This window comes from Acipenser ruthenus, chromosome 7 (genome assembly GCF_902713425.1).
Source record: "Acipenser ruthenus chromosome 7, fAciRut3.2 maternal haplotype, whole genome shotgun sequence".
NCBI classification, from domain to species: Eukaryota; Metazoa; Chordata; class Actinopteri; order Acipenseriformes; family Acipenseridae; genus Acipenser; species Acipenser ruthenus.
This window is the reverse complement of record NC_081195.1, coordinates 240,474-254,718: the sequence shown is the minus strand read 5'-3', so window position 1 is coordinate 254,718 and position 14,245 is coordinate 240,474. Positions and strand designations below refer to the sequence as shown.

At 44.5% G+C, this 14,245-nt stretch overlaps 1 protein-coding gene across 5 annotated transcripts in view; it reads left to right on the top strand.

Annotated features, from left to right (window-relative positions):
* The window catches only part of LOC117415693 (armadillo-like helical domain-containing protein 3), a 40,078-nt gene that overhangs the window by 8,625 nt on the left and 17,208 nt on the right, over positions 1-14,245 (top strand). For all 5 annotated transcript variants that reach the window (XM_059025980.1, XM_059025982.1, XM_059025981.1 and 2 more), the window contains 13 exons: positions 1,579-1,639; positions 2,515-2,561; positions 3,280-3,355; positions 3,664-3,757; positions 3,945-4,046; positions 4,142-4,200; positions 4,439-4,504; positions 4,960-5,029; positions 5,488-5,548; positions 5,874-5,962; positions 6,930-7,012; positions 8,424-8,550; positions 10,566-10,641. In XM_059025980.1, the coding sequence (XP_058881963.1) occupies positions 1,579-1,639; positions 2,515-2,561; positions 3,280-3,355; positions 3,664-3,757; positions 3,945-4,046; positions 4,142-4,200; positions 4,439-4,504; positions 4,960-5,029; positions 5,488-5,548; positions 5,874-5,962; positions 6,930-7,012; positions 8,424-8,550; positions 10,566-10,641 (1,011 nt within the window). The remainder of the gene's footprint in view (positions 1-1,578; positions 1,640-2,514; positions 2,562-3,279; positions 3,356-3,663; positions 3,758-3,944; positions 4,047-4,141; positions 4,201-4,438; positions 4,505-4,959; positions 5,030-5,487; positions 5,549-5,873; positions 5,963-6,929; positions 7,013-8,423; positions 8,551-10,565; positions 10,642-14,245) is intronic.

Below are 14,245 nucleotides of genomic sequence, written 5' to 3'. Positions count from 1 at the left end.
CTGTGCACACAGTGTGTTTTGACATTGTCTTGGTAATACCTGCCCTGTGCACACAGTGTGTTTTGACATTGTCATGGTAATATCTGCCCTGTGCACACAGTGTGTTTTGACATTGTCATGGTCATATCTGCCCTGTGCACACAGTGTGTTTTGACATTGTCATGGTCATATCTGCCCTGTGCACACAGTGTGTTTTGACATTGTCATGGTCATACCTGCCCTGTGCACACAGTGTGTTTTGACGTTGTCTTGGTAATACCTGCCCTGTGCACACAGTGTGTTTTGACATTGTCATGGTAATATCTGCCCTGTGCACACAGTGTGTTTTGACATTGTCATGGTCATATCTGCCCTGTGCACACAGTGTGTTTTGACATTGTCATGGTCATATCTGCCCTGTGCACACAGTGTGTTTTGACATTGTCATGGTCATACCTGCCCTGTGCACACAGTGTGTGTTGACATTGTCTTGGTCATATCTGCCCTGTGCACACAGTGTGTTTTGACATTGTCTTGGTAATATCTGCCCTGTGCACACAGTGTGTTTTGACATTGTCTTGGTAATATCTGCCCTGTGCACACAGTGTGTTTTGACATTGTCTTGGTAATATCTGTCCTGTGCACACAGTGTGTTTTGACATTGTCTTGGTAATATCTGTCCTGTGCACACAGTGTGTTTTGACATTGTCTTGGTCATATCTGCCCTGTGCACGCAGTGTGTTTTGACATTGTCTTGGTCATATCTGCCCTGTGCACAGAGTGTGTTTTGACATTGTCTTGGTCATATCTGCCCTGTGCACGCAGTGTGTTTTGACATTGTCTTGGTCATATCTGCCCTGTGCACACAGTGTGTTTTGACATTGTCTTGGTCATATCTGCCCTGTGCACACAGTGTGTTTTGACATTGTCATGGTCATATCTGCCCTGTGCACACAGTGTGTTTTGACATTGTCTTGGTCATATCTGCCCTGTGCACACAGTGTGTTTTGACATTGTCTTGGTCATATCTGCCCTGTGCACACAGTGTGTTTTGACATTGTCTTGGTCATATCTGCCCTGTGCACACAGTGTGTTTTGACATTGTCATGGTAATATCTGCCCTGTGCACACAGTGTGTTTTGACATTGTCTTGGTAATATCTGTCCTGTGCACACAGTGTGTGTTGACATTGTCTTGGTCATATCTGCCCTGTGCACACAGTGTGTGTTGACATTGTCTTGGTCATATCTGCCCTGTGCACACAGTGTGTTTTGACATTGTCTTGGTCATATCTGCCCTGTGCACACAGTGTGTTTTGACATTGTCTTGGTCATATCTGCCCTGTGCACACAGTGTGTTTTGACATTGTCTTGGTCATATCTGCCCTGTGCACACAGTGTGTTTTGACATTGTCTTGGTCATATCTGCCCTGTGCACACAGTGTGTTTTGACATTGTCATGGTCATATCTGCCCTGTGCACACAGTGTGTTTTGACATTGTCTTGGTAATATCTGCCCTGTGCACACAGTAATTCCATTGCTGGTGTGGTAGAGAGCTGTGTACTCATGGGGTAATTGAGGTCACTCTACTCCTTACAGGCAGTACAAAGACAAAGAGGAGGAGAACCAAGGGGGCTTTTTCTCCGCTCTCACCACCATGGTAAGGGTTATCTGGAGTCCTCCTTGTACTTTTTACCTTCCCAGTTCCACATTGGCAGCCTCTGTTTGCTGTCTACCTTTTAGCTTGTGTAACTGTGTACCCTCAGCCTGCATTCAATATCATTCAGATTGTTCTCTATGTATTTATTTTCTTGGTCCTCAATTGAGCTGTGTATGTAGAGATATTTTTTCAGTACATGCGTGATGTCTTGGTCTGCGCTATTAACATAGAGCAGAGGTGGGACTCAGGAAGGATGGGACGAGAGGAGTTCAGAGACTTGATATGTTAACGAGCAGTGACAAAACAACTAGAGCAGAGGTGGGACTCGGGAAGGATGAGACGAGAGGAGTTCAGAGACTTGATATGTTAACGAGCAGTGACAAAACTACTAGAGCAGAGGTGGGACTCAGGAAGGATGGGACGAGAGGAGTTCAGAGACTTGATATGTTAACGAGCAGTGACAAAACTACTAGAGCAGAGGTGTGACTCAGGAAGGATGGGACGAGAGGAGTTCAGAGACTTGATATGTTAACGAGCAGTGACAAAACTACTAGAGCAGAGGTGGGACTCAGGAAGGATGGGACGAGGGGAGTTCAGAGACTTGATATGCTGACGAGCAGTGACAAAACTACATTTCAAAAGTTTGCTACTTATAATTTAAACATAACTTTTTTTAATTTAAACATAAAGTTTTTATTTATTTAATTTAAGATTCAAAGCAAGTGGCAAAAAATATTTGGAACAAGTAAGACAGCCAAGCCTCCCGTGTTATACTGTTTGGATGAACAGCGCTCTGTTAAAGTGATTCCTGTTTCACAAGCTTTGTATTCTTAATACAGTTTGTATCAAAGTGCAGTACCTCTGTTTATCCACAGGTGGGCAGTATGTTCATTGCAGATGCAGAGGAGAAGATCTCTGTACAGTAAGTAACAGACCAGATTGTTTTTCTACTGATCATACCCAAGTGTTTCATTGTAATGCGGTCCATAATTGGGCATCTTCATATACACAAATCAAGGACATTGAGGCTTGTGAGTACACTAGATTTACAGTTAAGAAGCTAAAACCATACAGATTACATTTTAATGTAATCTGTGAAATCAGCTACAGTAGCATTGTGTTTCATTTCATAAGATTACTCCATTGAAGTGAAATTGACCATGTGCATCGCGTTCCAAAAGATCTACTGTAATTGCATTTCCGAAGCTAAGCAACCCAGCTAGGGCTTCACAGCTAAGCTTTGCGTGGGCACTGTCTGAGATCAGCAGAACAGAAGTTCAGTCCACTTTCTATGATTGTAAACCCCAGTGTGACAACTTGTTTAATGAATTCAAATCCATCCTCCAACCTTGAACCACTCGTCGTGTGTTAAAGCTCTAGAAACCTTGACTTGGGTCTGAATGAATGTTAAGATAGCAGTGATGCCGTTGCTGTGGCTGGTAATGGTTATGGCACTGCCATCATTTTGAATGAATCCAGACCTTGGTTCCTTCTAGTTTTGCCTCTGAATTCTAATACAGTACCACAATTAGTTACATTTGCTTTCTAAATGGGGACAAGACCTACCTGAAAGTAAGATGTTGCATCTTGGCGAGTCTGTCCTGAACGTTCGAAGCCAATGTATTTTCCTTTTTCCACAGGACCAATGAAGCGATTCTTTTGGCCTTATACGAAGCAGTCCATTTAAACAGAAACTTTATCACTGTCCTTGCACAGGTAGGGTTTGTTAAAAGCACTACCGTTTGACCTGTAAAATACTGCACTGTGCTTGATATTTGATGAAAGTGTAAAGTGTGGGATTGTGCTGTTGTTGTTGCCGTTAGCAGTAATAGAATGATGATGTGCTGTGCATCGTTACACATTTCTATTACATTTACAGTATATTGTGCAGCGATACTTCTGAATATATTTCTGTTACACCTGGATGCTTCCCTGTTTATAGGTAGCAGGGAAGATTTGTAATTCATTCATTAAACATGAACATGAAGATTTTGTGGTTAAGATGTTCTTTACTTTCTTTGTAGAGTCATCCAGAGATTGACTTGGTGACGACCCCTTCAGCCCCGGTTCCAACCACACCCACAGCGCCGCTGGGAACCGCCCCACCCTCAGTGGATGGTAAATAAGAGCTCTCCTCTCACCAGCTTGTACACAGACCTTTAACAATGCTGAATTGAAAGGTGCTTGGTGCACTGGTTTTGAGAGGTTTCATTTTGAAGTCAGGGCATGTAAAGTTGGCTGCAGTGCTTTGTAAACCCCTCTGATTAAAGGAGCCAGTCACCCAGGCATTCCCTTTTGTTTTCAGTGATGAGTTCCACAGAGCTGCCCCTTGACCCCAACCTCCAGACCAGTAATCTTCTCATCACCTTCCTCAAGTACTCCTCCATCGTCATGCAGGACACCAAAGGTAAGAGCTGCTCTGGAATCAACGCAGGGAGGCGAAAGCCACGGCATTTTACAATAATATTCAACAGTAATGAAGCAGGCTGTCCTTCCTTTCAGACGAACACAGACTGAATAGTGCCAAGCTGTGCCTCATCATTCTGACTTGCATAGCAGAGGTAGGTAATCTCAACCTCAGTGGTAGCACCTTGTCATGTAAAACAAGTACAAAAGCAGTACATTGTATGAGCATTACCTCGTTAAAGCCCTGTGGGACCAATTTGTATTTCTAGGCTGTCTAATTCGACATACTTTGTGTTTCAACCAGTGAAGGCCTGTGCTGGATAGGTGTCTGTTTCTGAGCAGCTCTGCTGTCTGGAGCTCTTGATCCTCTCTTACTGTTTGTCTGTGTTGCAGGATCAATACGCCAACGCCTTTCTGCACGACGACAACATGAATTTCAGAGTTAACCTGCACAGAATGGTGAGCATCTCTGCTGGGAGTAATGATTTAGACCCTGTTAGTTTGTTTGTTTCCCTGGGAAATACCACATGACAACACTACAAAGGTCATCTGTTTTCCCTTAGGCTAATATGCCTTGTGCCTGCTGTATACTCCATCGTTGTCGTGCCGATGTGTCCCCCTGCTGTTAATGTGGGGCTCATACTGAACTTTCTGTAGCACAGATTGTCTGCTACTTCCCCTACATTGTGGTATTGAGTCAAAAATGTGCATTCCCTGGAGGACTCGGGACATCATCACGGGGGTAGCTAGTGGAGATGGAGAATGGGTAGATGGATTCATGGGTTACATTTTAAATATAGATCTGCCACAGTTCATGCCACATTTGCTGTAGCCTCCTATAGTCCACTTCTACTGGCCATTAGGGTATCCTCTGTGCCAGGTTACTCACACCTTTGCTTCTGTTTCGTTTGCAGCCCATGAGACACAGGAAGAAGGGAGCAGACAAGAACATCCCCTCCAGACCCCTGGTGTGTGCAGTGTTAGGTGAGCACATGTTTCACTCTTAGTGGACACTAGATCATCTGCATCAGGTTGACCTGACTGCTATTAGAACTTGTCCTTGGTTATCAGACTGGCTTGGGGATGTGTGGGGGCTGCTGGAAAACACCAAGGGGAGCCCTCTGCTCCCCAGCATGTTGTATTGGGAGAACCCTGTAATGTTGGACAGGTGTCCCTGTTTGCAACAAAGGGAATCCTCACTCAGGATTTGTTCAGCAAAATATTTTTAACTTGTATTAATGCAACACCAAGATTAAAAAATGAACAAGTCACATCATAGGTGATGTGACCTGGTACCCTAACCCTAACCCCCCTAACCCGAAAGCTGGGAAGCAGAATTAATGTAGAATAATCTAGGACTAGAATAAAAGGCAGCCCTGCAGACAGAGAGGCTTCCTGACCTGTGTGAGCTCCTGACTCTTCTGACTCTGTGTTTCTTGCAGATCTGATGGTGGAATTTATAGTAACTCACATGATGAAGGAGTTTCCCATGGACCTCTACATGTAAGAGGGCACAGAACCAGTTAGCAAGCTTAACACACGCACTCCCACGCAGATTGAACTGCATCCTGGTAGAACATGCATTTACTCTCTTTGTGACCTGTGAATAAAGCAATGACTTGTGGTAGCTTGTCACCTTTTTTATTGTTATTTTATTTTTTTAATGATAGAATAAAGGCTTTTTCAACAATTTTATACTTTAAAAAAGAAAGTATGCATTTTGTTTTGTTTTAATAGTTAAAAATACATGTGTTTATTGCATGAAGAGTTTTAGCGAGGAAGCCTCATTCTGACACCAGTCTGTCTGTCTGTCTGTCCCCTATCACAGCCGCTGTGTGCAGGTAGTTCACAAGCTGATCTGCTATCAGAAGAAGTGCCGAGTTAGACTACACTACACTTGGAGGGAGCTCTGGTCAGGTAAGGCTGTGTATAGAGTACAGTATGTAGTGCACAAGCTAACACATTGTACTAAAGCGTTTTTGTTTCTGAAGCAGTTCCAGAATACACTGGAAATAAACTCCATGAAACACAGCATGGAGGTATGAGGCTGCAGCTCCAGTGCTTTTACCAGCTGCTCTGAAAGTTAGCAAGTCCATATGATGCTCCACAGCAGCGAAATCTACTTTCGTGTGGTGCTGTTAATCCTCCTGGTTTTTAATGAAGGCATTCAGCTCGAAAGGGTTTCTATCAGGACCTGGTTACACTAAGCTGAACGGGTGAATTGGGAATTGTAATTGTAAAAAGGCTTGGCAGTGTTGTGTCAACTGTACCTATTCCAAACATTCATGTACAGAGTCTGTCCTGTATTTCACATTCCATGTAGTAGAGGTAGATAGTATATTTAGATATATGTGTGTAGACAACCCCCAGGACTGACTGTGTCCAGTCATGTCTCTGTGCTGGCAGTCTGTATGTAGAATCTGTGCTATTGTCTGCAAATGGACACCTGGTGTCGCCTAATGCTCCGACTGACAGTAACAGCACCACCTGAATCCCCCCCGGGGTCCCTGGTCCCTTCAATACGAGACTGACAGTAACAGCACCACCTGAATCCCCCCCCGGGGTCCCTGGTCCCTTCAATACGAGACTGACAGTAACAGCACCACCTGAATCCCCCCTGGGGTCCCTGGTCCCTTCAATACGAGACTGACAGTAACAGCACCACCTGAATCCCCCCCGGGGTCCCTGGTCCCTTCAATACGAGACTGACAGTAACAGCACCACCTGAATCCCCCCCCCCCCCCCACCGGGGTCCATGGTCCTTTTCTTTATAAAGGAGCTCCGAATTGGGGGACAATGTTATCAAAGCTTTTAGACGTACCAGAACTAGAAATAGGGGGCTTTGATACCGAGTGCTGAGGTCGTTGTTTCTTTTCTATTGAAGCGCTCATTAACCTGGTGAAATTTCTCATGTCAAATGAGACCGTTCTGCTGACCAAGTACAACATCTTTCACCTGGCACTGCTGGTAAGTTTTTCTTGCACATTCTTACTTGGTTCCTAAGCTGTAAGTATGCAATTAAATATGCAATTTATAACATCCATCTTCATTAACTGGTAACAGGAGCATGCAGTAAACAATACCAACTGAATATTGACTGTGTGCTTTCTGAGATGTAAGGTTAAACTCAGAGGAATGCAGAAAAGTGTCAGATTGAAAAGTAGAAATCCAGATGATGGCAGTCTGCCCAAATTTGCTAATGTAAATATAATTTTATTTTAGTGCATTTAAAAATGTATGGGAACATCTTTACATGGCTCTAGTATCTGACAATGGGGATGTATGGGAGGCATCTTTACATGGCTCTAGTATCTGACAATGGGGATGTATGGGAGACATCTTTACATGGCTCTAGTATCTGACAATGGGGATGTATGGGAGGCATCTTTACATGGCTCTAGTATCTGACAATGGGGATGTATGGGAGACATCTTTACATGGCTCTAGTATCTGACAATGGGGATGTATGGGAGACATCTTTACATGGCTCTAGTATCTGACAATGGGGATGTATGGGAGACATCTTTACATGGCTCTAGTATCTGTGACAATGGGGATGTATGGGAGGCATCTTTACATGGCTCTAGTATCTGACAATGGGGATGTATGGGAGACATCTTTACATGGCTCTAGTATCTGACAATGGGGGTGTATGGGAGGCATCTTTACATGGCTCTAGTATCTGACAATGGGGATGTATGGGAGGCATCTTTACATGGCTCTAGTATCTGACAATGGGGATGTATGGGAGGCATCTTTACATGGCTCTAGTATCTGACAATGGGGATGTATGGGAGACATCTTTACATGGCTCTAGTATCTGACAATGGGGGTGTATGGGAGGCATCTTTACATGGCTCTAGTATCTGACAATGGGGATGTATGGGAGGCATCTTTACATGGCTCTAGTATCTGTGACAATGGGGATGTATGGGAGACATCTTTACATGGCTCAAGTATCTGTGACAATGGGGATGTATGGGAGACATCTTTACATGGCTCTAGTATCTGACAATGGGGATGTATGGGAGGCATCTTTACATGGCTCTAGTATCTGACAATGGGGATGTATGAGAGGCATCTTTACATGGCTCTAGTATCTGACAATGGGGATGTATGAGAGGCATCTTTACATGGTTCTAGTATCTGACAATGGGGATGTATGAGAGGCATCTTTACATGGCTCTAGTATCTGACAATGGGGATGTATGGGAGACATCTTTACATGGCTCTAGTATCTGACAATGGGGATGTATGAGAGGCATCTTTACATGGCTCTAGTATCTGACAATGGGGATGTATGGGAGACATCTTTACCTGGCTCTAGTATTGTGTGCACTTGTATCCATGGATATTCCTTTCTCTTTTTATGCTGCAGGTGATCAATTTATTCAACATGTTTATAACATACGGCGATACCTTCCTGCCGACTCCCAGCAGTTACGATGAGCTGTATTACGAGATCGTCAGGATGCACCAGGTCTTTGATAACCTCTACTGTATGGGTAAGTGGGACTTTACCTACTCGCAGAGATGGGGACGGACAGATTAAGGAAAGAATCATGCTCAGAAAAGTTAGAAACCATTCAAACCATCAGTGCTCATCCGGTTCGGTTCCTAGTGATTTTGCACAGAACTTACCATTTAGTCCAGGGTCCAGAGTCACTTACAGCAACGTCTCACCCAAAAGACGTAGCACAAGGAGGTTAAGTGACTTGCTCAGCATCACACAGTGAGTGAGCCGGGATTTGAACCGGGGACCTCCTGGTTACAAGCCCTTTTCTTTAACCACCGGACCACACAGCCTCCTGTGTTAGTTAGTAGTTAATGATCTCGCTGTGATTGGACACCCCTGATCTAGTCGGTTCTTGAAGGATCCTGATGGTTGGTAGCCCTGATCTAGTCGGTTCTTGAAGGATCCTGATGGTTGGTAGCCCTGATCTAGTCGGTTCTTGAAGGATCCTGATGGTTGGTAGCCCTGATCTAGTCGGTTCTTGAAGAATCCTGATGGTTGGGACCCCTGATCTAGTCTGTTCTCGAAGGATCCTGATGGTTGGTAACCCATTCCACTGAACACTCTCTGTGTAAAACAATGTCTCCTCCTCTCTGTCCTCAGTCTGTCTCCACTCCATTCACAACTGCAGCCTGGTCTCTGTGCTGCAATTCAAATATTGATTAGCGTGAACTTTGTCAAATTGAAGACTTCAAGTCTCAAGCAACCCATCTTTATTGTATGGTAATGATGGAGTCCCCTCAGCCCTTCTTTGCTGTATGGTAATGGGTATACAGTTATGTATTGATAACTGGCCAGGGCTGTAAGTTCCAGGAGAGGTCTCCCCAGGTTGGCACCTGAGTTATTTAGCTCCTATGCCAGTCTGTAATAGAAACACACCTGGTAACACAGTTAAACCTGGATGAAATAGAGGTTCTTTAAGAAACGCTGTCAAATTGCAGGCTGTCTCCTTTGGCCTCCATCCACTTATCTCTTTGATTTTCTGAATCTCTTTGATTTCACTGAAGTTAAAATGCACAGAACATTTTCAAATGAATTTAGATTTGCAAAATCACTTAATCGCTTTCGTTCTGGAATTAAAATTGATAGTGGATATTTTTGGTACCAGTTATACTACTTCTAGTTTGAATAACCTTTTTTAAGGTGATATAAAGTCAGCTTGGCTTCAAGCGCCTAATGTAAGTTTTGATGAAAAAAAGGAATTGCATTTCTATATTTAGGGGGGTGAGCTTGTTACAAAATAATTGTAGGAGTACCAGACCTACATGGTGCTCTGCGGGTATTTTATTGGGCTATGATCTGTGCTGCAAGTTTAATGTAGACTACTATGTGTAATCTTGAAAATTGTAATTTCAGCAAAGCAAGAAGAAGAAGAATACAGTTCAGTGTTTCTGTGTAGGTTTGCTTTAACCTGCCCTACAGGACTCCAGCTTCTGTGCAACACTTAGAGTTCACGCTGTGTAGTCAGATCTGTCCATGGGGACGGAAGGAACCCGCTAGGCATGCTTTGCCCTTTCTCAGGCATAGATCCTTGCATCTCTGTGTGTGGAATGGCATGCTTCTTTTTGGCTGCATATCTATCCAGAGAGAGCCACCGTGTGATGATGAACATAGCTGATGAACACATGCAGGAACAAACAGGCCCCTCCTTTGATGTTTAAGAGTAACACCGTAACCAGTTTGTTTATAAATAAAACATAAATACATGTCTTCGATTTGTATCTTGTGTTTCATTAAAAAGTCTATCCTCCCAACGCTTCTCTGAGCAGCAGCAGCAGCTATGCAATGTAGGTTATTGCCATGGCTGTGAATTAAATTGCCTGAGCACAGCATTATGCATCAAATAAAATATTCATTTGAATCCTGCACAATGGGATGTAATGGCAATGTAAAGAGAGGAAGTTTGTTCATCTCTAACCCAGATATAAAAGTGGATACAATCACAACCTCTTTGAATTACTGGGAGACCTGAAACACTGACGGCATGTATTTCATCTCCTGTTTCAGTGCTGAGGCTTTCCACGAATGCTGGGCAGTGGAAAGAAGCTGCTAGCAAAGTGACTCTCGCCCTCGTCAACATCAGGTAAGGACTAGGGGATCAATAACAGGTGTTTGGTGAGGAATAGGTGATCAGTAAGAGGTGTTTGGTAAGGACTAGGTGATCAATAACAGGTGTTTGGTAAGGACTAGGTGATCAATAACAGGTGTTTGGTAAGGACTAGGTGATCAATAACAGGTGTTTGGTAAGGAACAGTTGATCAATAATAGGTGTTTGGTAAGGAATAGGTGATCAGTAAGAGGTGTTTGGTGAGGAATAGTTGATCAATAATAGGTGTTTGGTAAGGAATAGTTGATCAATAATAGGTGTTTGGTAAGGAATAGTTGATCAATAATAGGTGTTTGGTAAGGAATAGGTGATCAATAACAGGTGTTTGGTAAGGAATAGGTAATCAGTAAGAGGTGTTGGGGCGGGGTGAGCAGAATAAAAGGCCTGATCTCGTGACGAATAACATTACAGTGCTAAAAACGGGGCAGGAACATAGTAGGTAAAAGTAAAATTATAATTTCATGATTCAGTATTCCCTGCTGAAACACGGCACTCATTCAGTACCATGTGGGTCAGACGTGCATGCATTTAATTCCACCGACTTCTCTGAGGCTCGTTCTTAATAAACAGTTATTTGCGTTCTCTTGCTGTTTTATCTGTAACTGTTAAACACTCAATAGTGCTGCATTTAGAAATACTGAAATAAATGAAATGCAGTGACACACGTTTCGACTTGTCTTGACACGGAAAAAGACTTCTAGTGAAAGCGCTTGTCATTGAATTTAGTTTCTTTTGAGTTTTTCTAAAACCTTGCACCTTTTCAAATTTAGCGAATACCTGATTTGTGGAGGCCTGTTTATTGACTGATGGCACCGTTGCTGTGTAACACAGAAAGGAATTTGTTGTGAAAATCTACAACTAAACTCTTGAAATCAGGGGGCACACAAAATCTTATCAGCGACAAACCTACTGAATCATAATAAGACTATGAATGCCTTTCTGTTTATAAAATGATGCTCCAAATTCGGACATGTGGTACATACGGCTCAGTCTGCAATACATGAAAAACAAAGAGACTGTGTTCCAGCCATGACAGGAGGAGTCTGAGAGAGATGAATGGGCAGGAGATGGGCACTCTGTGCCTCCCAGTCCCTCCAGAGCTGAGGAGAGAAAGGAACTGTCCTACAGTGTTCCAGCCATGACAGGAGGAGTCTGAGAGAGATGAATGGGCAGGAGATGGGCACGCTGTGCCTCCCAGTCCCTCCAGAGCTGAGGAGAGAAAGGAACTGTCCTACAGTGTTCCAGCCATGACAGGAGGAGTCTGAGAGAGATGAATGGGCAGGAGATGGGCACGCTGTGCCTCCCAGTCCCTCCAGAGCTGCCCTTCTTTCTGTGGCATGTCTCCCACCTGACAGGACGCTCAGCATGCCAGGGCCATTGCTGTGCAAAGTAAACTCAGCTATTCTTTGTTCAAGATAATTGCTGCAATTAATCATCATGTTGTTGTGTTTCTGGGAGATAAAAAGAGAGAATAGGTTCCTGTGTAAATGTGAGAAGCTGTTTGATGATAATATTTCACACTGAGGGACTGGTGGAAGGGTGGCCTCAGAACAAGCGAGGCACGGTGATTTTTATTTATTTATTTTTTTCAGCAAAGATGCTTGGACTTAAAATGACACAGAAAATCAGACCCCAGAACAAGCACCCTCGAGCATGGCAGGGAATGTAAAACAGAGAACCAGACCAGAACAAGCACCCTTGAGCATGGCAGGGAATGTAAAACAGAGAACCAGACCAGAACAAGCACCCTCGAGCATGGCAGGGAATGTAAAACAGAGAACCAGACCAGAACAAGCACCCTCGAGCATGGCAGGGAATGTAAAACAGAGAACCAGACCAGAACAAGCACCCTTGAGCATGGCAGGGAATGTAAAACAGAGAACCAGACCAGAACAAGCACCCTTGAGCATGGCAGGGAATGTAAAACAGAGAACCAGACCAGAACAAGCACCCTTGAGCATGGCAGGGAATGTAAAACAGAGAATCAGACCCCAGAACAAGCACCCTCGAGCATGGCAGGGAATGTAAAACAGAGAACCAGACCAGAACAAGCACCCTCGAGCATGGCAGGGAATGTAAAACAGAGAACCAGACCAGAACATGCACCCTCGAGCATGGCAGGGAATGTAAAACAGAGAACCAGACCAGAACAAGCACCCTTGAGCATGGCAGGGAATGTAAAACAGAGAACCAGACCAGAACAAGCACCCTTGAGCATGGCAGGGAATGTAAAACAGAGAACCAGACCAGAACAAGCACCCTCGAGCATGGCAGGGAATGTAAAACAGAGAACCAGACCAGAACAAGCACCCTTGAGCATGGCAGGGAATGTAAAACAGAGAACCAGACCAGAACAAGCACCCTCGAGCATGGCAGGGAATGTAAAACAGAGAACCAGACCAGAACAAGCACCCTTGAGCATGGCAGGGAATGTAAAACAGAGAATCAGACCCCAGAACAAGCACCCTCGAGCATGGCAGGGAATGTAAAACAGAGAACCAGACCAGAACAAGCACCCTCGAGCATGGCAGGGAATGTAAAACAGAGAACCAGACCAGAACAAGCACCCTTGAGCATGGCAGGGAATGTAAAACAGAGAACCAGACCAGAACAAGCACCCTCGAGCATGGCAGGGAATGTAAAACAGAGAACCAGACCAGAACAAGCACCCTTGAGCATGGCAGGGAATGTAAAACAGAGAACCAGACCAGAACAAGCACCCTTGAGCATGGCAGGGAATGTAAAACAGAGAATCAGACCCCAGAACAAGCACCCTCGAGCATGGCAGGGAATGTAAAACAGAGAACCAGACCAGAACAAGCACCCTTGAGCATGGCAGGGAATGTAAAACAGAGAACCAGACCAGAACAAGCACCCTCGAGCATGGCAGGGAATGTAAAACAGAGAACCAGACCAGAACAAGCACCCTTGAGCATGGCAGGGAATGTAAAACAGAGAACCAGACCAGAACAAGCACCCTTGAGCATGGCAGGGAATGTAAAACAGAGAATCAGACCCCAGAACAAGCACCCTCGAGCATGGCAGGGAATGTAAAACAGAGAACCAGACCAGAACAAGCACCCTCGAGCATGGCAGGGAATGTAAAACAGAGAATCAGACCCCAGAACAAGCACCCTCGAGCATGGCAGGGAATGTAAAACAGAGAACCAGACCAGAACAAGCACCCTCGAGCATGGCAGGGAATGTAAAACAGAGAATCAGACCCCAGAACAAGCACCCTCGAGCATGGCAGGGAATGTAAAACAGAGAATCAGACCCCAGAACAAGCACCCTTGAGCATGGCAGGGAATGTAAAACAGAGAACCAGACCAGAACAAGCACCCTCGAGCATGGCAGGGAATGTAAAACAGAGAACCAGACCAGAACAAGCACCCTCGAGCATGGCAGGGAATGTAAAACAGAGAATCAGACCCCAGAACAAGCACCCTCGAGCATGGCAGGGAATGTAAAACAGAGAATCAGACCCCAGAACAAGCACCCTTGAGCATGGCAGGGAATGTAAAACAGAGAACCAGACCAGAACAAGCACCCTTGAGCATGGCAGGGAATGTAAAACAGA